The following is a 26475-nucleotide window of genomic DNA, read 5'->3' on the forward strand; positions in this document are numbered from 1 at the left end:
TTAACTGGTATTTTAAGAATAAACATATCAGAAAATTATTATTGTTGCTATACTTTAGCTTTGTATTAATACTTCAGTGATTTTTTTCATGCAAAGTAAAAGATGAGAAAATGGTTTTATAGGAGAGTAGATGTAACTTGTATAATTTTCCAAAAAGATTTTAAGATGTATTTTGTGGTTAATGCAAAGAAATAAAGAACAAAACTCATCTTTTGGAAGTCCTTGACTTCCTTTCCAAGTTAAATTAGATAGAAATTGCATGAACACTTGAAATTTTTTGGCACTTAATTTCCATTATGTCCTTTAAATAGTGTTCAGAACATTATTTTTTTTTTCCTGCAGTTTAAGTGTAATCATTACATAGTGCTCTTTTTTAATGAGTTTTTTGTTTCCTTGAGAAGTTAAATTTTACCCAGTCAAAAAAGGAAAATTTTATTATTCTTTTCACCCTACTCAGGGTTCAGGTTTTCTTTCATTTCAGCCTAAGGTTTCACAGTATTACCTTACTGCCAGTGTTCATTTTGGATACTTGCTGAAATAGTGTATTTTACCCACCAATGGTACTAATCCCATGCATGATATTCTATATATACCTTGTTCCCAATATTTGAAATGTTTGTTTAGAGTTCTTGGGTTGTTAAAGTCCATAGGACTTTGCTCTGAGAAGTATTGAAATTATTGATGTGTAAGGTTTACATACAAGTCAGTATGTATTGTATTACAGGCAATATCAGTTTTGCATATGTACTGACTGCGGAGCTCTGGGGGTGATTGTCAAGGACCCAGTGGTCTGGGTAGTGGCCTCCTTGGGAAAGGGTGTGAGGAGGGGGAGGGCACTGGCGATGCACGTCAGCAGGTGGTTGTGGGGCTGACATTGGCAACAGGGTTTTGGGTTCTACAACCATGGGGAACCCTGTTTGCAGGGTCTGTCTGGGAGAGATGGGATCCACCGCACTAAGATGGGATAAAGGCATCTTTGCCAGCAGGATGGCTGATCCCCTAAAGAGGGCTTTGAACTAGGAATGATGGGGGAGGGAAAGAGTGACGAGCAGCCCTGTGAAGGAGTGACTGACAGGGTGGATGAGCAAAGGGCCTCTGGTGATGTGACAGAAAAGCATCACAAAATCAGCAAAACAGGGCTTAAGCAGGGTCACATCTAGCATTTGCAATAAGCAAGGAAGTGCCTACAAGGCACCATTATGGAGAAATCCCTAAAACTCTTCCTGGGAAATCAGCATGCTGGAGTGCATGTGCAATAACACGTGCGGTGCAGGGACTAAACATGAGTCAGGGATCTGTGTGCATTTGCAGGACCGCAGTCTTGTTGGGATCACGGAGATGTGGTGGGATGACTTGCATGACTGGAGTGTTGCAGTGGAGGGATACAGACTCTTTAAGAAGAATGGGCTGGGAAATCAAGGGGGTGAAGTTACCTTTTATGTGAGAGGAGCTAGAGTGCCTGGAGCTCTGCCTGGGGATGGGCAATGAACCAACTGAGAGTTTATGGATAAGGATTAAAGAGCAGATTGGTATGGATGACATTGTAGCATGTCTGCTATAGGTTGCCTGACCAGGCATAACAAGTGGATGAAGCCCTCTACAGACAGATTGGAGCATGCCCTGGTCTTCATGGGGGACTTCAACCAACTCTGTGTCCACTGGAGGCACAAAACAGTACAGCATAAGCAATTCAAGAGTTTCCTGGAGTGCGTTGATGATGACTTATCCCTCCAAATGATGGTGCAGCCAATGAGGAGAGGTGCTCTGCTAAACCTCATACCTACAAAGAAAGGGGGTTTATTGGGGGTGGGAAGTCCAAAGGCAGACCTGACTGTAGGGACCATGAGATAGTGGAGTTCAGCAAGCTTACAACCCTTAACTTCAAGAGAGCAAACTTTTGCCTCTTCAAAAATCTGCTTGGTGGAGTCCTTCCGGATAAGACCCTGGAGAGAAGAGGGGCCCAAGAAAGCCGGTTAATGTTGAAGGATCGCTTCCACCAAGCTCAAGAGCAGCTGTCGGGAAGTCAAGCAAAAATGCCAGGAGTTCTTTCAAAACTCAAACACAGAAAGGAAACATACAAAAGGTGGAAACAGGGACAGTTAAGCTGCGAGGAATACAAAGATACTGCCTTAGCTTGAAAAGATGGGGTTAGGAAAGCCAAAGCCCAACTGCAAGTGAATCTGGCAAGCGATATCTAAGGCTATGTGAAGCCTTGTCTAAGTACACTGGTGACAAAAAGATTAAAGAATATGTTGGCCTGCTGCTGAATGAGGCAGAGGACCTGGTAACGGAGGACATAAAGAAGCTGAGGTTCTTTTTTTGCCTCAGTCTGGACTGATAAGACTGGCCTTCAGGAATCCCAGGCCCTGGTAACCACTGAGAAAGTCTGGAGCAAGAAAGACATACCCTTAGTGGAAGAGGATCAGGTGAAGGAATACTTAAGCAAACTGTAAATACACAAGTCTATGGGCCATGATAGGATGTACCCAGGAGTGTTGAGGGAGCTGGCTGATGTCATTGCAGGACCTCTTCATAATCTTTGCATGATCATGGTGAATGGGAGAAGCGCCCAAAGACTGGAGGAAAGCAAATATAATTCCTATCTTCAAGAAGAGCAAGAAGGAGGACCCAGGGAAGTACAGGCAGGTCAGCCTTTTCTCAGTCCCTGGGAAGGTGATGGAGCAGCTAATCCTGGAAGCTATTCTCAGGCCCACGAACAACAAGAACGTGATTGGGAGTGGCCAGCATGGATTGAAAAAGGGGAGGTTGTGGTTGACCTGCTTGATGAATTTGTACAATTAAATGACTGGCTTAGTAGATGAGGGGTGAGCAGTGGATGCTGTCTACCTAGACTTTTGGCACGGTCTCCCATAAAATTCTCACAGGGAAGCTGATGAAGTATGAGCTGGATAAGCAGACAGTGAGGTAGGTTGAAAACTGGCTGAATGGCTGGGCCCGGAGGGTAATGATGTCTATTTGGAGGCCAGTAACTAATGGCGTATCTCAGGAGTCAATACTGTGTCCGATTCTGTTCAACATCTTCATTAATGATCTGGATGATGGAACAGAATATACCCTCAGCAAGTTTGCTGATGACAAAACTGGGAGGAGTGGCTGATACACCAGAGCATTGTGCTGCCACCCAGGGGAATGACAGGCTGGAGAAATGGGCTGACAGGAACTTCATGCAGTTTAAGGGAAGCACGAAGTCCTGCACCTGGGGAAAAACCCCATGCACCAATATATGCTAGAGGTCAACCAACTGGAAAGCAGCTTTGCAGAAAAGGACTTGTGAGTCCTGGTGAACACCAAGTTGAACATGAGCCAGCAGTGTGCCCTTGCAGCAAAGGAGGCTGACTGCATCCTGGGCTGGATTAGAAAAGTATTGCCAGCAGGTCCAGGAGGGTGATCTCTCCCCTCTACTCAGCACTGGTGAGGCCAAACCTGGAGTGGCCCAGTTCTGGGCTCCCCAGTATGAGAGGCATGGACATACTGGAGAGAGTCCTGCAAAGGTGCTTAAGAGTGGAGTGGAACATCTCTTATCTGAGGAAAGGCTGCAAGAGCTGGGACTGTTTGTCCTGGACAAGAGAAGGCTCAGGGGGATCTTACCCAATATGTAATAAATACCTGAAGGAAAGGTGCAAAGAGGAGGGAGCCATGCTGTTTTCAGTGATGCCCAGTGACAGGACAAGAGACCATGGACACAAACTGGAACACAGGAGGCTCCATCTGAATATCAGAAACCCCTGTTTACTGTGAGGGTGACCAAGTGCTGGAGCTGCTTGCCCAGATAAGTTGTGGAGTCTCCCTCCTTGGAGATACTCTGTAAGATGCCTGGACATGGTCCTGGGCAGCCTGCTCCAGATTACCCTGCTTGAGCAGGGAGGTGGGACCAGATAACCTCCAGAGGTCCCTTCCATCCTCAACCATTCTGTGACAGAATGATGTTTGTTGGCTGAACCTCTCAGCTGGAAGAAAGCTTCTCCAGAATGTCACACAACTGCAGTAAAGTAAACTGAAGAGTGAAATAATTTTTGTTCTAGGTCTCAAAGATAGACTGGAAAATCGGAGTTTTCTGGAGCTTTTGTGCTACTACTTGTCCTGTATTTGCTGTGATATGCAGTTATGTAATTAAGCAATGCTAATTGTACATAGACTTCTTAAAATTCAGCTCAAAGGAGGTGAGTTCACACAAATAAGCTAGAGTTGTGAAGTGACTGAAGCTGCATGCCTACTTCTTGTGCAGTTTAAAAGCTGTTATGTTTAATGAGATGGGACGGCAAGGAGATGTCGTATTATGTTCTGATAAGCTGTTTTCAACACATCAAAATTTTTCGTTCTGTTTCCTGCTTGTCATGGCTTTCGGGTAAAAAGAAAAAGCAGAAAGATGGACACTTAAGCAAAAGTTGTGAAATTGTCATTGAGGGAGCATAGGGGCCCCAGGTAAAGATCACTTGCTCCATCTGACACTTGCGGAATGAGCTGGTGTTAAGTTTGGATGCTTTGCACGAGGGAGTAACAAGGTCCCAGTTGGGAAGCTGGGGACATTCTGGCTTGAGTTCTGTTGCCAGTGAACTTACTGTGACCTTCAGCAAAACTTCCAGTGTATCCTCTTTTAAAATGTGACTTCTAATGTGTTGCCTCTTAGAAGGAGAGGTAGGGAGATAACTTATTTAATATTAGTGGAGGCAATTTTGGAAATGCATTTAGAAATGTGCCAAGAAGAGGAGTGATTAAAATGTATTTTCATCATGGTCTCCGGATGATGCTCAAGAGGCTGTTAATAATGTTGAAAAACAAGATGTTGTTTTATAAGCAGCAAAACTAATGTTTTCTTATGGATTTTTGACGTAAATCCCCTTATACCACCCTCAGCTTCTCATGCACACATTGCTGTGAATGCCCTCTTATCTTCCTTTTTGACTGCATGAGCTGCAGCGTGTTCTGTGCCTGGTTTAGAGCTACCTGCATGCTAAGTGCTGCCCCTCTGAATGAATTAAAGGGTTGGATTATAACTGCCTTCCGCTCAGTTGGGGAACTAATTTGTGTCTGTCTCCCTTAGCTAGCCACAGATATTTTCTTCACCCCCCCCCACCCCCGGCACAAAAAGTAGCGGTCGCAAGTATCTGGTTCCTCTAACTCTGTAAAATCAGGTTTGAAGTAAGAGAATGGATTCAAAGGCTACTGCAAAAGTATGTGGCAAATGACAGATGTACAGACAGCAGGACTGCATAAGGCTTATTCTCTTAAGAAATCAGGTTAAAAATAGTGAGTAAGAGTCCTTTTACCTGAGATCTATTTTGTGTGCTGATTGAGAAGAGAGCCGTGCAGAAGAAATACTTAAACATGCAGAGGTCTTTTCACGCTGCATAACTCTTCTTTTCATAGTTACTATTCCACTTCCAGTGCTAATCTCATTTAGTTTTTTCATAACTGCAGTGTTTGTGATCTAGTCAAATAGGCTGCCTTCTGTGACTGTGGGACTTTTTTTTCAGCATTTAAACACAATTTAGAACAATTTCATTATTGCTGACACTTTACACTCTTTTTGTTTTCTTGGTCAAACTTACTTGGACTTCTAGTTGGGTTGGACTTCAGTTTTTATTAACTGTTGTGTTAAGAGTTTTGCACTGCATTTTGTAGCTCACTGCTCCTGGCTTTCATCCCAATAAAAATGAAGCACAATTAAGTATTATGACCTATCTTTTTCAGTATCTAAGATAGCACTTCCTGCAGTGTGCGTGGTTTTTAAAAAAAAAAAAAATGCACAAATTTTATGTATAAGTGTGTGTATCTATAAAAATGTGACTGTATCTATATATGTATACATGCATCATTTATTAAGTTGTTTTGTTTGCACAGTATTTGTATTCTCTGTTCTGGATTCTTAAATGTAATTCAGAATGTTGAGAACAGCTAAGTTGGCTTTAAATTAGTTCCGCTGCGCTTTTTGAATGCTTATCTCGCTTTTACTGAATGAGTGAAATCTGTGTAAAGTAAGGATGGACTCCTTTTAATCAAGCCTGTTGGTAAACTAAGTTTCAATGGGTATATTAGAATGAAAATTGTGCAATTAGCACTTTCACCAGAACAGGCAAGTTAGGAATGGCCTTGCACAAAGTTGTGTTCCAGCATGTCGGGATGGTTGTATAAAGAACTCAGTTTACATTTGTAAATCTTTAATTTATGCCTGTGAGAAGCTTTGTAGCTTGGTGTATTTATTTTGCTCAGACAGAAGGATGAAAATAAAGCTTCTAGTGTGGATAGTGCAGTATTTCACCTGCACGTCCCGGATAGGTTGCTTTGGTTGGTAAGTTAAAATGTGCTGCTAATGAGGAATGCAAGTTTGTGTGTTTGAGGATATTTAAAAAATGAATCAATTTATTCAAGTTGTAGCAATAACAGAATTCTCTAGCACTCGTGCATTATTGGAAGCATGTTAAAAATGCAAGAAGGTCTTCGTTATTAAAGATACCTTTTTTCCAGACTGTTGTGAGAACAATCTGTCTTTCAACAATGAACGAGCACATTTGCAGTATTTAAAATTCATAAATGTAAAATCAAATCAAGAAAACAAGGAAATATTTCACTTCCGTGATATAATCAGCTATGTTTCACTTCCCTGATATAATCAGCCAAACAAAAATGTGCAAAACATGAGGTAAACTATTTATATTCAGAACTGGGTAAATATAAAGGCTCCATGGTATCTGATTGACTTTGCTACTATTTTTTTAATATTTGATGTGCCATTTATTCCTATACTGCAGAAATTTTGGTAGCAAAAATTATGAATTATGGCTAGATGGAAGAGCCCTCTATGTTAAATTATAAAAATCTGTTGTACAAGTGGTAACGTATATTTTGCAGCTATGCAGACTTTGATTGGAAGGCAAGAGCATCCTCTTAAATACAGTAAAAATTCTACTACTTGTTAGTCATCTTTGCATAATTTCTACTGTAGTCCTTTCTGTGTTTCTCAGAGCACCTCTGCAGAGGTCTGTTCTTTAACATAGTTTTCTTGATTATGTTAATGCTTGGTAATGTTACATCTCAGAATTATTGGTATTAATTATGTCATTGATACACAATGTGACCTACTTGGAGTTGATGAGTAACCTCTTACGATTTGTTCCATTAAGACGTAGGTCATCTGCATATGGTACTGTAATACCTGAAACTCGCAACAGTTAACCCTTGGTTTGCTCTGAGATTTGGATTCTTGATTTGCATTGCTGGCATCCATTCTTATTTGCTGCTTTGTTACCGGAGGACTAGGTGGCTAACAAGACATCAGTTGTTGAAAGAGGTTCAAGGGGAGATCGAAGAATGGCAGACCCCTATACCTGATGAATGAACTGTGCAGATTAACAGGAACTGGACAGGGAATACAACTGTTGAGCACACAGATATCTAAGATTTCTCAGTATATTTTTAATGATGGCACGATGCACAAAGCTATAGAAGATCCCTGAAGGAGTCAACAAGCATGTGAACATGGGAGATATGGTGATTATATACACAGCTTTTAAAAAAAAAAAAAAAATATTTGGCAAGGTTCATCACTAATAGCTATTGAACTAAGCAGCCATGGGATGGAGGAGTCTATCTCTCTTTGCCTGGAGAAATTGGTTAGAAGGCACAAAACGTAGACTACAAATAAATGGTGCTGGAGGCCATAGAGGACGTGTGCTGGGGATCCATGTTCTGAATTATACAAATAAATTATTTAGAATTGGAAAATGGATGAATAGTGGTATGATCAACTTTGCTGCCAACACGGTGCTTTGGAGTAGAAAACTGAGGCCAGACTGAAGAATTGCAGAAGAATCTTACGGGACTGAATGATTACCTCCCCTTTTATTTCTTAGCTAAATGTAAGATGATGCATATTGGGACTGGAAGGGGGATAGAAATTCCAACTGCACACTTAATGTGAAAAGCTGTGAGGTGACTTGTTACTGCTTGAGAATGAGAGCCTGTGTTTACAATAGTTCCTTGGAAATGTGACTGTAGTGCTCAATTGCAGACAAAAGGCAAATATTCAGTATTTTAGGAAAAGGGAACAAAACAGGCAAGGTTCTTATGGTAGTGCGTGGAGCTAAGGCGCCTCTGCATCTAGTACACTTTATGCAGTTCTAGTCTCTCAGCTTCAAAAAGGGTACAGTAAAACTGGCAGAGGTGCAGGGATAAGCTGATGAAGATTATTAGATTGATGCCCGAAAAGGCAAGACTGGAAGGAGGCAAAGCTGGAAGAAAGAAACTGCTTTCTGCTGGCTGATGAGCAGTCCTGATTGTTTACAAAAATGATCTGGGAGGTTCTAGTTTTCTGGACACTACAGGACCAGTCAAACCCGTGACTATCAGTTTCTCTTGAAACCATGAGGATGCACGAAGTCAAAAATACCTATGCATCATCTTGCAAGAAAAGAAAAAAAAAAAAAAAAGCATTTGGCATTCTTGTACAAATTTGAGCAGTCAGTTCACTGCTGTAAGCTCTCCAGGTTTAGGCCCTTTACACTTACTGTTCCAGTTCTCACCACTCTGAAATATTTTCCCCTTAGTTCCATCAGGCATCTTAGGCTTCTAATATTTCATGCCAACAAAATGGACAAGCTTCCCATTTTGCAAACATTTGATAAACATTTTAGTTTTGTTTTAGCAGTGGATTTGTTACTGGATTCATTAGTAATAGAAGAAAACCCAACTTTCTGTATGTGTTAACAATGTGTTCCAAACAAACTTTTTCAATGGCAGTGTTCAGAAATACAGAGGCGTAGACTGGTGCATGAAATAATTTCTCTTTAAGTGGGGATTTGTAGCTCCCAGAAGAATAAAATAATCTGTATGAGTTTTCTGAGTTTTTTCAAAAATCTGAGTACCTATAAAAAGAAAAGATCATTCTTTAGTTTAACCTCCAGAAAGTGTTCTCTGCACAGACAGTAGGAAAGTGGATATTAATTTTTAATCTGCCAATTGAGCAGTAATCTTGTCTAGCAAGTCCTTGGTTATTTTTAAAACAGAATTTGAAGGTGGTTTGTGTAAATCTCTTGAAATTGTACCCTTAACCAGAATAGGTTCCTTTGAAAGCAGAACCTGTTATTATGCACATTCCTGATGAATGGCAAGAAGACGATAGGTTTCTCATTTCTGTGCACAACCAATAAATACCACAATTTGCTCATCATTTGTTTCTTTTGCTTATTTCTCAGGAACTCTTATTTTCTGTTTGCTAGGGGTCTGCCCTTTTACCACTCTGTCTTTACAAAAACCTGATTTCCCAGTGACTACAGAGGATCAGATCCCATGAACATGTTCTAAAGTCAGTAAACACATCTAGATAACGGTGTTAACCTACAAAAGCAATTTCATTTGAGACCTGCACTGCTGCGTGGCATTCTGGCTCTCTTGCAGCAGAGTCCAGATTCATCTTTTTGTAGAATTAGCAAGCTGTATGTGCAACAGCATCTTGCTGGCTCTTGTGTATGGTACATCCCATACCATAAACGCATTTGAGACTGATACTCAGTGGACCTATCCCCTATGAATGATTTTGCCTTCAAAAGGAAAATCTGGCATTAATATTGTCAGTAAAAAATCCATCACTAAAACAATTTGTTCTGTGGTGGACAGATAGCAAGATCTTTAAATGATATGCCATCAGGCTCCAAGCACTTACTTTGGCAAACTGCTATCAGGTATGGAAATTTCAGCTATGGAAATCTCCTCCTCTCCTTTTTTGCAATTATTGATCCATGCCTGAACCAGCTTGTTATTTTCACTCTGCCTGAGCTTAAGATGCTTCTGTTATGGGTTCTTTGAGGGGGTGGGAGGGGTAGTCTCAGGTGTGGGTTTGCAAGTATTTTTGCTTTCTTCCTATTATCATTAGTGCTGACGTTCGGGTCAGTGTCTGAAACTTCCCTTTCCTCTTAAATGCGAGTTCGGGCTTTTTTTCTTTTTAATAAAAGCCTATCTATACCTGCAGCTATTCTTCAGCATTTCCAACTTTTACTATGCAAATGCTATCTGGCATAACTGTAGAGACAATATTGTTTTTTCAGATCAGGAGTTCACATTGCTTGTACTTCCTGAGCTACAGTGACATCCTCTGCTAAATTTTCAGCTGGCAGAGGCATTTGTCTTCTCCTGTCTCAAAAGCTTCGGAGTGCACAACTGCTCCCAGTAGTATAGATGTTGTATCTGTAGTGTATCGTGCTACCAGTTCTGGCAGTAACAGAAATCTCCATGTTGTTATAAGATCTCTTGGCATATTTCCTTACAAAATATAATATTGTATACACGAGCTGTGGGGTTTCTCACTTGCATGTAATGTGCAGTTATCTGCTATCATGATATCATGAAGCTTGCTCACTTTGTGGTAGAGGAGAGTAATGAGCTGTGTAGGAGAGTAATGTTCAGCGTTCATCTGGAAATCAGTTGACTAGTTCGCATAATAAAGTCAAAAGATTCACGGGAAATCGCCATATTCTTTGCACGCTGTTTGGGGGAGGCAGAGGGGACAGGACAGACACGCATTTGTATTTACAGAAGTAGCTTAGTCTCCTCAAAATATGATTTCCTATATCAGAACCCTAGATAATGCAGTCAGCTGTGTCCTAGTCTTTTGTGATCGACAGAGTTCCCGCTCTCAGTAGTGTTTTCTTAAGTTACTTCTGCATTAATTCATGAATCTGGTGAAACTGACTCCTTTACAGTTTCTATCTTACTGAAATTTTATCTTGGAATAAATTTTACCTTATGATGTTATGGATGTAGGAGCATCTTATTTTGTGATGTATTCTGTTTTAGCCCTTTGTAATTTCTGTAGCTTTCTTGGCTTTCTTCAGAACTAGTCTGTAACAACATCTGTACCTTCCCCCCAGAAGCATAGCAAATTGGGACAGTGAAAAATTCCACAATTAACATTCTGCTGTGAGGAAATGAGTTGTTCTTCTTCTAGGATTAGCTAGTTTCTGATCTATAATGGTATTTGCCTACACTCTGAGATTTTTACAAAGCTAAAATGTCAACGGTCATTTGATTCTCCTTCATGAAATATTTAATCGATGCATCCACTTATGTGTAGATGTGGCGCTTGGGGACATGGTTTAGTGGTGGACTTAACAGCACTACGTTTACGGTTTGACTTGATCTTAAAGGTCTTTTCCCAAACTAAAAGATTCTGTGATTTTATATACTTGAATTCAAAGGTCTCAGAAGCCCAGTTTCCCTTACACGGAAGCAGGTTGGTTAGGTCTGCCACATCTTGGTCACCTTGTTGTTTAGACATCCATTTGTTATCAAACTCACATAGAGCTCTCTGGTCAGTAGGTCTTTAGTTTCATCCTCTAGTGCCTTCTAAAACTATAGGTCTGTGTTTTGCCAGGTAGAGTTTTTAGGATTTAAAGGTGGACTGGAGTTGTAGCAGGACACTTCACGGAGGCCTTGCTAGCCCCATTCTGACTGGAGGAAGCCTTAAGTCCACCCTGACTGGGTAAAACCTTAAGTAGCCCAGTCTGATGCCATCACTGATCCTGCTTTGAGCAGGAGGTTGAACTAGAGACATCCTGAGGTCCTTTTCTGCCTGAACGATGCTGTGATTCTCAATTCTGTGATCTTAAGTTAATGAATAATTTTATATAAAAATTTGTAGGTTGCTTCTGGATAACGTTAGTAAGAGGTCTCAGAGGAACTTCTATACTGCCGGTGATCAGGCTTTTATTGCGTTTGTCATGCTGTAGTTTTCTTACCTGTCAAGAGAGGATCACTTTACCTGAGTCATCTTGAGGTTCTAATAGCTATTAATTGGTCAATTTGGTAAGTGCTTTGTAAACACTAAGGAATTTTTGAATGCTAATGAAATGGCTTATCTCTGCTCTTTTAGTGTAATATTTGCATCCTCATTTTCTTAATTACAGGTTGATGACACTAAAAGAGACTATACAGTATTATTGCCTAATCAGGTGTCAGAATCTTTTAGTGCAAATAGCAAAAGTCACATGTGAGCTGACTTTAAATGACAAGCAGTAGGAGTGGGACCTCTGGCATCTTGAGAGGGACATCTGTACCGAGGTCGGTGTCAGTTTAACCTAGGAGTGCTTCCCAGCTTCTGGGCCTGTGCGTATACCTTTGCTGTGGTTCAAATTTATTGTCTGGGAGTGAGTTAACTGAGCCATGGGAAGTTTGGAGGGAGTTTATGTTCAAAGGAATTACAGCCATGTAGGTTGGACAAGGATCTCTTGATGGTTGCAGGGAGGCAGAGACTTTCTTTTGCATGTCTCAGCAGGCAGTTTACATGCAATTTGAAAGATTTGGGATTACTGGATGTGAGTTCCACTAAATCCTGAGCTCAGTAAAAGAAGAGAACTGCTTCTGTGTGAGGTAGTGCTGGTAAGGCAGCTGGCTGCGTCTTAGCTTTTAGGCAGCGTCTGCTTGTTTACTCCTGTTTTATGAGTATGGTGACTCTCTGATTAAAATAAGAAACCTACAGTCTTGTAAATCATAGTCAAAACCTTATTTGCGCTGATCTCATCAGTTTCTGAAAGAGTTCGTATTAGTCTGTTAGTTACACTAGCATAGTTTCTCCTCTTAGCATTTCTGACACTAGTGGATTTCTAAGACATAATAGGAAAATAAAATAGGTATAGTGTTGTGGATACAGCTGCATGGCGGTTGTTTTAGAACAGATTTGTTCCTAACTGTTCTTGTGTCTCGAGCGATGTCTTTCGGATTCCGATTCCTTCCTATTACTTGCTTTGATATGATCTGTTTAGGTAACTAATAATATTTGATTTTAAATTGCAATTGCTTTGCAATTTTGTCACAGCTGAATTTCTGCTGTATGCAAACAAGAAAGGTATTTAAGCAAATTAGCAAATCCATAAAAGCAGTGCTTAGTGGATGATGCCAACTAATACTTGTGGGTCAGCAAGACCTTTTGTTTTTTAGGTGTAGTTTGCTACAGTAGGTGGTGGAAACATATTAAAAAGTTGAGAATGTTTTGTGGAGCAGATATTAATAATTTTATATACTGCTTTGTTCTTTGTACTTTCTAAAGAGCAAAGTGTTTGGCATTTCTTTCGGTAGAGGCTGTATGACAGTATATCTTGGTCAAGTAGGTGTTGCTAACAAATTTATTATCCCTTTTGCAAAATTGTTTAGTCATTCTTGGATGTACCAGTGTAAATAAATCCCTCTTATGCTTCAGATACCAGTAGATATTTTTTTTTTCTTTTGGGTAGTGTCTTAGACATTAGCCAGTATTTTTCACCAATTCCTTGTTTAAATGCATTCTTTATGCTTAAATTCTTAAATGTCTGTGAGTATATTTAAGGAAAAAAAAAGATAAAACAAGACAACAACATAATGCAGAGCATTAGGCTCTATAGCTCAAGTCAAATAGACTTGAAGTTGTTCCCAAATTTATTCATGCTGTATAATTTGATTTCTGTAACAGATAGAAATAGTGGCAAAGTAATTATAAGTATGCTGGGATGACTGTGGAAGATGAAGTCTCAAATACGGAGTAAAATATTGTATTCGTACAAAGTATTTTTATAATATAATCAAATCCTATTTTTTCCATCTCTTAGATGATGAAGCATGCCTGGGACAATTATAGGCAATATGGATGGGGACATAATGAGCTCAAACCAATTGCCCGGAAAGGACATTCCACCAACATATTTGGTAGGCTATATTTTCTGGTCTGTTTTCTTTTTTCTTGTTTTTTTTTTTTTTTAATATTTCTGTCCATGCTATCCTCCTTGAAAGTCTGCCCAAACTTCCTAGCAAATTCTGTTTTAATATAAATCTTTTGAAGTGTGGATGACAGAAGTGTATTGATTATTTCAGTGGTACTTCAATGAATTACTTTACTAAACTATCTTTTGGGGAGAGTAATATGTTGTTATTGTTGCAAAAGCTAAGCTGTGTCTACGTGCACTGTTACATTGTGTACATATGTATATAAAAAAATAAAATTTACAGTGCATCGGTGATATTTTTGGGATGCAATGAATATAAATTTGTTTTTAAAAGAAACAATCTCATCTTGTCTAGATCTTTGTGTTTAATTCCATGAGAATGTGATACAAGACAAAATGCAGGTGCAAAATGCCAAAAAACTGCTAGTACCACGTGAAATTTAAAGTAACTTCTAAAAAAAGATCTGGATAAGGCGAAAGTGACACTGTTACTTGATGTGTGACTTGTGTGTCCTGAACCTGTAGACTGGAATGAAAGAAAAAAAAATAACATGCAAAATACAGGAGTTCTAGGGCAGGGCCAAGTTTTGAAGAAATTCAAGGGATGGACTGAAAATATTTGAGCAATGGAGTGTGAATACGAGTGTAACAAATGACATTTAGAATAGTATGAAACATGAGGAAGGTAAAGATCAAGAAATTGAATAACCTTGTGTTGCATGCATGTGATCAGATAGATGGCTTTTCTTCCTTAAAATGTCAATGATCCGCAGCAGTACTGCTTCTCTGGCGTAAATGCACTGGGATAGAATGAGTAGAATAATGATCTGAAAGTGGCAAGCGCTTTATTGGCACACCAACCAGGAAAGAATCTCTGTTTTATCCCCACTTCTGTAGGACTGAGGGTTTAAAAAAACCCGGTTGTAACTGTTAAGGACTGAGCCCTGGAGGTTCTCAAGATTCATCCTGTGGTATAGCACAACACATAACCTTGATGTTAATGACTAAGGTTAAACCTGGATTGGTCCAGAATGCGCAGCACCTAAGATGACTGGACCACGAAGTTCATGCATTTGTTTTGAAACGCACGAAAGAGCTGCTCTAGGACTGGGTGGGGTGTTGTGAATTGTGTTCGGGGTTTCATGCTGTGTTCATCCACTCTCTGCTATCTGACGTAGGTATAAATTTATCATAACCACTTTTTACATTAAAAAAACATACCTCAAGCATGTTAGTATTGCGTATAATAGTTCGCTTTAAATCAATTTTATTGGCTTTTATTATAAGGCAATTGGCTAATGACTTTGTGTGAGGCTGGTTCTCGTAATTCATATTTATTTTATTTATCTTGTTTTAAACCTTGAATTTCTTTCTCATGGATGATAGAAATACAGATTAGGATTGTGTAGTTGGTTTTCTGTGTTTAGTGCCTGAACCCAGAGTAAATTATTTTGGCTTAAATCAAAACTTGGTTAGCTTTTTGTTTTCATTCGTAGGGAAAAAGTAAACTCCCAGAGGAAATTCATTCCAAAAGAGTCGTCAAAGGACTTGTTTCAAAACTATTATGCTTAAAGGGATTTTTATTTTTTTGTGCTGTCCCTTCCCCCAATCTCCTTAAATTTTATCTTGAAACAATTCTTATATCTTACCAAATAAAGTGATTTTCTTTATATCCAGACAGTTGTTTTCTTTTTATCAAACTTATTTGCATAATGAGCATCAACCTTAAATAAGTGCTGGTCATGAAGAAGGGAAGAGAACTTTAACTAGGCATGCTGCTCCTTTCCCCTGCTCCCAGCAATGGAAGGAGAGACTCCAAGTTAAATTTTCTGCAATACTTAAAAGGAAACAAGAAAAAACAAAATACTGACCACAAATAACTCCCTTCTCCCCAAAACTGTAGTGCGTAGGAGCCTATTTAAATCCATAGGAGAATAATTTCAGCTTCTGTACAATCCCTGTCTGCAATAAGGACTGTTCACCTTTACTGCAAGCAAACCCCTTGGAGCCTGACATTGATGGCTTTTGGTCGCGCACTGGAACCTGGTTTCTTACACTTCAGCATAGTGTGAAGGCTGATATGTGTTTCACTACTTTATATTCCTTTATAAAGGAAATGACTGGGTCAGGTGGAGTTGTCTGGGGAGGGGGGGAAGATGAGCAAGTTAGTATGCTCGGGAGAAAAAAAGTATCTGGACTGAATGAGGAGTTTAAAGAGTGAAATGGAGGGGTCTTAAGATGCAGCCGGCACTGAGTACAGTGCAAGGAAGAGAGTGTGAAGCTGAAGACCAGAGTAGTAGGCTTCTGCTGTGACCGACAGAAGGACATTTCTTAGATTCCCAGAGAATATTGTGTAGTATTCTTAGATAATTTCTCTTTACCTTGTACATTGGAAACTGCTTTAATTTCTACTAGAAAAATCTCTTCTGAAGCTCCCTGTCATTTAGTTGTATGTTATCTCTAATTCATGGCTTTCCTTTATATTTTTTCCAGCTGATGAAGTTGGGTCTGAAAATGGGAATATTTGTGAAAATGTTCACCTGTATGATCATGTAGTCTTCGCTGTTGAATTTACATGCAATTTTGTTGCCTAATTTGCCAAGTATAATTTTAGACCAGCCTTGGTTTGTAACCCAGACTCTCTAGGAAGTGATGTTTTTTCTTTATATGGCAGGAAAACATTTGTTTTTAATGTCAGTGACACAAAATTTTGAAGCAATTTTGAATTATAGTTTTACTCTAGTCTTTTATTTTCTTTTCATTCCTCCTCTGCTTACTTCTAACATGTCTCCTAATGAGTCTGGAGGACTTTTACTTCCCCCCACCCTTGGAATGCTTAGTCCTTGGAGTTTTGGCATTGCTGTCTGAAAGAAATTGCAGGCTTCCTCCACATTCAAGTTTCTGATTCTGTTATTCCAGCCACCTCTAGCAGTTGATTCCCTAAGTGTTTGTCATTTTAAAATCCAGGTGCTGTTTGTGACATTTCATTTTTAGCCATATCATGTTACGATTGCTCTGTTCAAGGCTATTTCATATGACAAACTTTTCTGAAATACATCGGTTTTGGTACATACCAAGTCTAAAATAGAATCAGCTATTGTTGATTTAGTGGGTGGTTGATGGGAAGGCGGGCGGGTTGGAATTGGTCCTTGTACCGAGGGCTGCCTAGGCTGTATTGTTATTGCTGGTACTTTACCAATCTCTATTACCCATAATGACATCATTCCCAGTGGTATTTGCTTTTATAGAAGCATTACGTAATTCTTTTTGAGATCTGATGCTATTTTGAATAAAAAGCTGCTCAGCAAAACCTGTTTTTGTTATTCATCTCAAAGATGATTTGACCCAAACCATTTTCTGCCATTACTGTGGTCTGTTGTACTTCCATTTCAATTCATAGTACGTCTGTGAGATTCAGCAAGGAGATGGTATCGCTGGTTGACACTGCAACCCTTTGCATGAATCTCCAGGAAATCAGGTTTACTGATAACGCTCAAGTGAGGTAAACGTGATTCAATTTAGAAGGCAAATAAGGCATTAATCTTCCCTGTTGGACTGCCCTTTCCCTCTGAAGCAATGTATATCTATATCTGTGCCAAGGGGAACATCAGTGTTCCCAGTATCACAAGATCTAGTAGGGTTCAGGCTGGGGTCAGAGGAGGAGAGAGGAAGTGGCCTGCTCTGCTCTTATAAATCTTAGTTTTAAGTCATTAAAAAAATAAGGAAAGGTGATAAACTTTAAAGCAAGATGTCCCGTGCCTCACTGAAGCATGCCAGCAACAACATTTGTGGCCTGCCCCATTTATTAGTTTCTTTTATAACAAAACCTGCTGGGTTTGCTTCAGTTGACCTGCAACTACAAACTCTTGACAGTCTTTTTGAGATGTCTGACCTGGTGACTGTAAATTGTAAAGCAGAACCTGCTAAAAGTGTCGCCTATCAAACTGTGTAGTCCACCAGTAGTTGAAATCTTCAACAGCTTCAACACTCTTCAACAGCTGGGGCACAGCATTAGTAATATGGTGCTGCTTTGGGAAAGAAAGACTGGGAATTGGTGGGCTTTTAAAGATAATTACGTTTAGATAACATATGAAACAAACCATTATAGCTTCTGTGTTGGTGAAACAGGGTGATAACTTGCTCCTATTTTTGTGAAAGCTGCCTGTTTTTGAAAGGGCTGGTAATCTCAAGATTTGCTATTTGTTATGTATTCCTACCCTATAAGATAAAATGAAGTATAAAAGTCAAGGAGAAGGTATAGCAGAGAGGTGTTACTTGTCTTTCCAGTTTAAATTTTTGTTTGCAGCTTTGCTGGCGGCTGTAGCAGCTAAGCTAAAAAAAGCTAACTTTTTTGTTAGGCTGCTTAAATTGCTGGAATAATTTGATGACGGCCACGGGGCATTATTGCAGAGGTGGGGTTGTGTGGGATCTCGGTCAAGTTCTCATTAGAACACAAAGGGTGAAGAGAAACGGCTGATGGAAAACGATGCGTGTAAGATAATGAGCAAGCGTGACAAGCACTCGAGTCTTACTTCAGAAGGTTTTCTGGGTTTAACTAAAACCAGAGTAGTTGATGGTGTTGTCGGGGTCTCTTGCTGTAATGAAATCCGATTTGCTTTGCTCTGGAGGATCAGAGTAACCATCTGAAACATGATCTTTAAAGATGATTTGTCCCTGCATTTGTTAGGTGACCCCTAGGGGAACGCCATTAACATTACTCAGTGCAGATATGCTTCAGAGTTTTAAACTATGTGTATTTGTAGCATCTTTTACTTCAGTATCTTATGAACTAATTACTGTAGCACAAGCTTTGAGGACACTTTATTGTGAGTTAAATTGAGCAGTTTGTACTAGTGGGTTTGTATCAGTCTTCGATCTTTACTTTCCTAAAACAGCATTTATTTGAGAACCAGAATGACTGTAAGGATTAAAAAAAAAAAAAAAAATCACAATCCTTGCACAACTCAGAACATAGTCCTCAAAAGCAGAAATCATGAGCTGTCATCTTACTTGATGCTTTCTGAAATGAGGGTTCTGAAATTTGTGTTGTGTTTGGGATTTTTTGGTAATGTTAACTATCAAAGAATAAAATGAAGATGTGCAGTTTGTCAGGCAATAAGTACATGACAAAATAATGATAGGAAAACTTGTAAAATTGCAAACATCCTATACCACTAACAGTTTATTTCTAAACCTTGTGTTTGGACATGTTCTGTCTAGAGTTGAGTTGCATTATGTGAAGATAATCTGATAATGTATACATATATAAACAGATATATATCTAGATAGGTTTTCAAGGTGTGAAAAGATCTTCTCTAAGGCATAATGATGTGGAGCTTTAAAGTTGCAGGAACTTGCATACAGACATGCCCATTCTCATGCACAACCGTGTGATGAAACTTCTACTTTGTATTTTGTCACACTAGAACTGTCATGTGCACCAGTACTGCTTTCATGCCTCTCCCATTCTCTTATCTCGCATGCCATGCAAATGGTCAGTTTAATCTGTGATGTCTGCAGGCTCTGTTTTGGGATGCTGTATGCTGGGAGGAAGGGAAAATTGTCAATGAAGTCACATTGTGGTTGTGTTTATTACCTAGTAGAGCCTCAAGGCTGCAATGCAGTGTAATATCTCTTTATCTCTTTCTTAACACATGACCAAATATAGCTGTTGTCTCTTTTATGAGGGATTTTTGTCTGGCATTTTCAGTGTCATATAACGTAATATACTGCTGCTTCATACATATGGAAGAATGAAATTTTGAGGTGTATGTTGGTTAACGGGCAAGATGTGTCCAAGGGAACAACTCAAGGATTCAGTTGGGACACTTAGTGAGCTGAATTTTAACTTGCCAATGGACTACTTGGTTTCTACCACCTTCTTGAGCGTGTCCCGTTGGCTGGCTTGCTGCGCAGCCCGTCTCAGCCTTCTGCTACCAGATAGACCAGATAAACCGCCGGGACAAAGTGGTCCGGGACAAAGTTGCTGAGCCAGCTGCCAACTGCCCACTGCCGCAGCGTGGGAAGCTCCTCGCTGCAGATCTCTGTGTTGCTAAGCAATGGGGATCTGACAGTGCATTTCTCCATCCTGCCAGAGAGCAGGAGCAGCGATGCTTCTGAGCCCCACAGAGAAAATACATTTGTCAGACCGCAAGGGCGTGAGGCTGTTGTGAGAAGGAGCTGAGTCAGGCAAAGGAGTCCGGTTTTCCAATATCTTTGGCAAGTACAGCATAGCTTGGGAGAGTAATGTGATTTCTTTGTCCGGTTTGTGGTCCAGAAAGCAAGAAGTGGAATATTTCTTGTAAGCACGACAAGAAAATGCTTTAACAGATGTTTGTTGGTTTTTTTAAATTACATGGGGAAATAATCATTAGTTGATTAGACATTTTTGACATCTGTCATTGTATCAGTTATTGGTCTGCCTGAGTTGCACTGACAGTATTTACCTGATGTCATCTGATTAGTTGTTGTTTACTTTAGAAACTCACATAATTGAGGGGTGTCAGAGTTCATGGGCATTTTGTTTTTCTGGTGTTTTTTTTTTTTTTTTTTAGCTACCAAATAACCTGTAAATTTCTAAACATTATGGAGACAAACACTTTCACTGGGAAGAAACTAAATCTTATACCCTAAAGTAAAGACTGAGGGATGAGCTTTTAAAAATATGACTAAAAACTTCTGGCGTCTTCTCATTGTAAAACCCTAATGAAGAGATAGACAGCGGAAACAACTTCTGCTCAGCATCCTTTTTCTGTGTATGTTTGCAGCCTCTGAATCCATGTGGATGATAAATGAAAACAAAAAAGGAATATGAGGTATATGGGCAAACAAATATGTTCTTGGCTTCTTGTTATTTTGATGAAAAAAAACCAACCCAATTTGATGAGTAGTAGTTGTTATCTTAACTATATGCGCACAAGTAATCTACCCATCATTGCCTTTTTCTATGACAAATGAAAGGGAAAAGAAAATCCATTCATGCTAACTAGTAAAGGGAGGTAATTTCATGACGCAAATTTGAGCCCAATCTCTGTATTTCAGGTTCTGTTTGATTTTAAGGTAAATTAAACTGGCCTTAGGACAGTTAGGACAGAGGACACAGCAGCTGTGTCCTCTGCAAAATCAGTAATGAGTGACTACACTGGGACAATGTTAAATATTATATGTATATTGAATAAATATTTTTTTGCCAGTAACACAAATTTTGTAAAGATAAAATTTTAAGAAAGAACATAACTCTGGAGAGTTGCTGGCAGAATTTGGAATTAGAACAGTGTTCTGGTAATGCAAGAAAAGTTCCTTCAGGTCAGACGGATGTGATCATTACTCATCCTCCAAAAATTGCTCACAGCAGGTACCTAGGGAAGAAATGTAAAAGCAGGAAAAGTCTGTATCGAGTGAGTGATTCTCAGAGTACTCTCTCGGCTTATAAAAGTTTGTGCAGTGTTAGTGCTTCTGCGGTCGGAGGCAGCAAGTTTTACTTAATCACTTGTAGTTTATTTTTCTATGATTTTGTCCAATTTGTTTTTGAGTCTAAGCCTGTGCTCTTAAGTTTGCGTATTACAAGTGGGCACCGCTCGTTATGAGTGGTTCCATAGTTTGCTTCCATATTCTGCAGAAAACTTCGTGGTTTTGAAGTCTGTTCGCTGTCTTGGGTGACTAGTTTTGGTATTGAAAAAAACAAACCCATTATTCGTCTTTTCCTTGCCATTTGTGAGTTTGTAGATCTGTAAATGCGCTCAGTTGTGTGCCTGTCTGTCGTGGAGAGTCTTGGTCTGTTAAGTCGTTTGTCATACATATGTTTTTTCATACCCTATACATTATCTTCTTTCTTTGTATCTTTTAAAGTTTTTTTGGTTGTTTTTGTTTTTTTTTGAGAGAGAAAGACTAAAACTTCTGTTCTCATTTTGTTCACTGTTCCTTTCCTAATAATTGTATTTTGCATCTTTTAGGCTCCTTACGGAGTCTAGAAACTCACCATAGGATGGCTTTTCTGCAGTAGCATTCCTTTTCAAAATCTTCATCCGGTATCTCTGATAGATTTATAAATATGACGATTTATAAATATTTCCAAATGATTCTATAAATAAGCATGTGCCTGAGCATTCATCTCTGTAGGATCCCACTCATGGTTTCTCCTCACAGTGATAATTGGTTGTTCATGCCTATCCCATTTCCTATCTTTTAAACAATTATTCGTCTGTGCGAGAACAATTTTCTCTTACCCTGTGGCAGGTTGTTTGTTAAGGGATGTTCTGGCACACCTTCTGTATATATTCTCTGTCCGTCTGCAAGTTCACTTCTTACAGACTGTACCATTGATGCTAAGATAAGACTTCCCCTTACAAAATCTCTGACTTTTCCTCAGTTTCTCTAATTTAAAGCTGCCCTCTGATGCTGCTAATTGGGCAAATAGTGTTTTGTAAACACTATTTTGCTTCACTGCAGTAGATGTGGTGTTTATTCAGAGTATGCTTGTTCTCTAAAACTTGCAAATGTGTGCAGGCAGGAAGCAATCTGGCTCTACATTCCCTCTTAACTGTTTTACAGTACTGATGCCATAGATAAAGACAACTGTGGTTAGCTAAGAATATTTTTTGAATGCTATAGCTATTTCATCCAACTGTCACAAGTGTGTCTGCATATCAGGGAAGATTCACCATGAGCAGCTGTAGTCTTCTCTTTTTTTTTTTTTTTAATAATACAGTATTCCCACTGAATTCTTCTCACCCAGTTTGTGTTAGCTCATGTACAACACATTTAGGTCAGTTGTTCTCAGTGGCTTTTTTTACATGTTTCTGAACTGATGATGTTAAATCCTATGGCACTATTCAGAAGATTGAAAGACCTACTTTTACAAGAAAAAAAAATGCAGAGATGCGAAGTGGAATTAGATAAACACACCTTATATCTGTAACCTGCCTTACAGAATAGTGAGGTAAATATCTACATCAAATGGTAATGAAGAGATTACGTCATTAGAGTTCAGGGCTCAGGCTCAAATTGAGAATTTTTATTCTCTCTAATAGCATTGTATTCTGTTTTTCTCTTATATACCAGATGGTTTGCTCTGAAGAAAAAAAAAATATACTTGTTTCCCATTGGGGATCTTTGCACTTCTGTTTGGTTTGATTTGGGAATTATTTAGGTTGTGGGAACACTATTCCTTAATTTAAAATTGTTTCGTAGCATATAAAATTAATAACAGAAGGTGTAATAAGGAAATGAAATCAAGGCTATGCTGTCTATTTTGGAATGTGTTAAAATATGAAGTAAATGGGCAAGACAACTAAACAAGGATACTGAGCTCTAAAACTAAATACGGTAAGGACAACAACATGGACTGTGTACCAAGTGGTGTGCAGGTGCACTTTGTTGGCATCTGAAGCCAGCAGATGTATGAGGCAGCTGTAATTCAGAAGCAGTTCAGCCACGCGAGCGCAGCACGGTGCGTGTGCCTCGTACGCTTTGTCTTCTCTTGGAGATTGTTCTCTCCAGTTTTGCACCATTCTGATGAAGTTCTATGGCTACCAAACTGAAATTAGCTCCTCTTCAGCTGTCTTAAAGACAATTTGGAATGTAGGTTGGACCAAAATGTGTGGAAATGGCCCGAGCTCTTGATTATCTAAAGGTGGAAAAGCTTAGGTGACATGATAGCTGTTAGAGGCATGCTGGGGTTTTGTGTTTTGTTTTTTTTTCCCCAGTTATTTTCCGACTGCCTAGATGGCAAAGAAAGAAGTTTAACTTACACTTATCTGTAAGAAACTGTTATCTTTGCTGTCTTGGAAGATCAGTACTTAGCTTGCTTCCTGCATGAGATTTCTGCACTCAGGTCACACAGCCATACTCAAATCCAGATAACATCGTGCTCTCTTCTTTACTGTTAAGTACTAATCTTGCTTTGCCTGCTGCCGGGTTTAAGTGATTGCTGCCTGTCCTTAGGCTGTGCATACTTCTCAGCCATCATTTGCAGGTGCTCTTCCCTTCAGTCTTCCACTTCCTGATTTCTCAAAATGGAGTTGCTCCACATCTGTATTTTTCGTTTGCTTTGATTGACTGCTTCATGTGTGTAGTGACTGCCATCACCATTCACTTCTTGCCTGTTATTCTTGCCTCCCTTCTGATAACGCTGCTGTCCCCTCCTTTGTACTCAATTTAATGCCATCTCCTCTCCCTCGTTCCTTTCCTACTCTGAAGCTCATCCTAATCTTTGTCTCCTGACATTTGGGCCTTTTGGTTATCACTAGGTTTTAAGCTTCCACTAACTCAGATCATAATTCCAGTATTAATCTTAATTGTGGTCTGCACGCTGTCCGCTCTTTCCTCCTCCTATCTACAGTAATTCGGTTTTGTGTTTGCGCTTAAAAACAAAATAACAAAAAAGGAGAGGACTGGAAAGAAACATAGAAAATCGAAACAGTCTGGTATTAATATGCTAAGCCCTTTTCAAATCTAGTTTTGAGGACGTTCAGGCTTTGTAGTAGAGGGACTGCATTCAACTCTTGCGTGTGTGAATTTTGAATTAAGCAGAAGGGCTGTGTAGGATTTAGTCGGAGAGCAAAGTGAAGCAATCAAGTGAAGAGCAGAGAAGAGGAAGGTTTACTGTTGTTCAAATTCTTAGACAAAGCTTTTAAATTTGGGTCTTAAGGACATAGCTATTTAAGCAGCAGCTTGTTGATTAATAACATCTACCTGCAGGTCTACTTTTTAATAGATTCAAAGACTAGCATACCTTTAGTCCTTCACTCCCATTGCTACTTCATTTATAAAATTAAGGCAGGCATTACAATTTATTATTTAATGTTATTTATATGCTAAAATACTGTCTGGTACCAAAGATTAGGCACTCCTTTTCATGTCATCTATTATGAGCAATTTAACAGAACTAAGCAATCAACATGCTTAGGTTTTTGTTCTGCTTTTTTAATTAGCCTAAAATGTTAAAGGCAATTGGTTTCTTCATGGGTACTTAAAGGCTTATTCATTGTATTTTATGGCTGAGCTGAAATCATACGTTGCAGTTTTGTATGAAATGTATGGTTTCACTGACTAATTTTGAGGCACTTGTTTTCACGGTGGAATTAAATTCTGTTGTTCAAAAGTTTAATTCATTTTCTTAAACGTTATCTTGTTCCTTGTGAGTCATTAAGATATTTTACAAGTGGTATGCTTCAGTAGTGGCAGCTTTATTGCCAGAGCCTCATTAGAGATACAAAAAACTGGGTTGATAATTGTTTGCTTTTAATTTTCATGTTACACATTTTTTCTACCATGTCTGTAATTGTCTAACACATTAAGAAATCCTGTTGCTACAGTCTGAAAACTTGAATTCTTTCAGTTTTTTTCAGTAGAAATTGCTGTACTTTCCCTAGATCTGTACAGTCTTGCCTAGTCTGCATTTTTCAGCTGCTCTGAAGTTGGGCAGGCAGGAATATCAATAACAAGAATATTTATTTTTTTAAGACTGTAATAACTCTGTGTTTAATGTCAGGCTGAGTTTATCAGGGAGGCATTTTTGCTCCGTTGCTCGGGATTAAAACACCTGCCTATGTGAAAAATAACTCATCTTCTAGGTTCAAAGTGTGCCAGGGTATACTTCCTTGAGGAGGCTTTACAATCTCCTCTTTCATTTCTGGGATCACGGTGAAGGAATAGGAAAAATCTGCTCTATGCTTGGGCGCACCCCAATTGGCGGGTTACTCTGGCAGTAGTGTGGGACCGCTCTGAAGTTCAGGTCATCTGCCAGAGCAGAAAATTAACTTAGGAATTAAGTAAAATTATCCCCTTGAGACTTTGGTCCTCTTAGATTCCTTTTGCAAGTTGATCCTCCCTTCACCCCCAATTAAACACACAACTAATGAAAGATGTTCTGCACCAGTAGGAGCAGGTTCTGCCCTGAAAAACAAAACAAAACCCTGGATGTGGGTGGCTATGAAACCAATACTATTTTTGGCACATGAGGTTCTTGTGAATCTTACGGTTTTGTCCATCAGTAGGATCATCCCACTGGCTGTGCTGTTTTGAGAGTGAAAGTCATTTCCTTACATCCAGATCGCTAGTCTCTACACATAACTAACTATAGATTCCAGCTTTCTAGTGCTTAAGAAGAGAAGTTGGCTTTCTGGATTACAAAATAACTTATTTCCATAGCAGGGATGTCTTGACACAGAGATACTTGCTATTTGTATGATATAGAGGCAGTTGTCTTCAATAATAGCCCAAACACTTTTACTATATCCAACTGCTTGTTTTTCCTCAAGCAGTCTTGCCAATTCCTTTAGCTTTCATCGAAGCATAGCTGGTGGTAGTATCTGCAGGCTGTCCTTGTAGGCAAGAATAAGAGTCTGTATTAGACTGCTCTGTGTTTCTTTTCCCTGGTTTAGGAAATACTGAAACCCTACCTTGATTATAAAGGAACTGATGAGCATCCCACTTCTGTTCTGGGTCTTTGATCTGCTATCTTTTCTGCTTAATAATAAAGTATTTGCTTTTCAGTCACTCCATAAGGTAGAAGGGTAAGAATGGTTCCATGTGCCTATTGTATATCCCTCTCCTTGGAGGCAGAGTGGCCTCATGGTAATTTTTCCACCTGGGCTGGTTTCCTTGACTTTGTAGCACCCCTGCTCTGACCTAGTGTGCATCTTGATGATCCATTTGAATAGACTGTATTTCCTTCAGGTTACTCCTGTAACTGGTCTCTGGATAGATGCCAAGCGTGTTGTAAGACATCAACACACTTGTAACACAAGAGTGATAGAGCACAGACAGA

General features: G+C 39.3%; 1 protein-coding gene across 1 annotated transcript in view; it reads left to right on the forward strand.

Moving 5' to 3' along the window:
* Positions 1-26475, forward strand: part of MAN1A2 (mannosidase alpha class 1A member 2) — a 138899-nt gene that overhangs the window by 32951 nt on the left and 79473 nt on the right. The window contains exon 3 of the mRNA XM_074593251.1: positions 13593-13689. Within this exon, the coding sequence (XP_074449352.1) occupies positions 13593-13689 (97 nt within the window). The remainder of the gene's footprint in view (positions 1-13592; positions 13690-26475) is intronic.

Source organism: Larus michahellis, chromosome 1, assembly GCF_964199755.1.
Source record: "Larus michahellis chromosome 1, bLarMic1.1, whole genome shotgun sequence".
NCBI lineage: Eukaryota > Metazoa > Chordata > Aves > Charadriiformes > Laridae > Larus > Larus michahellis.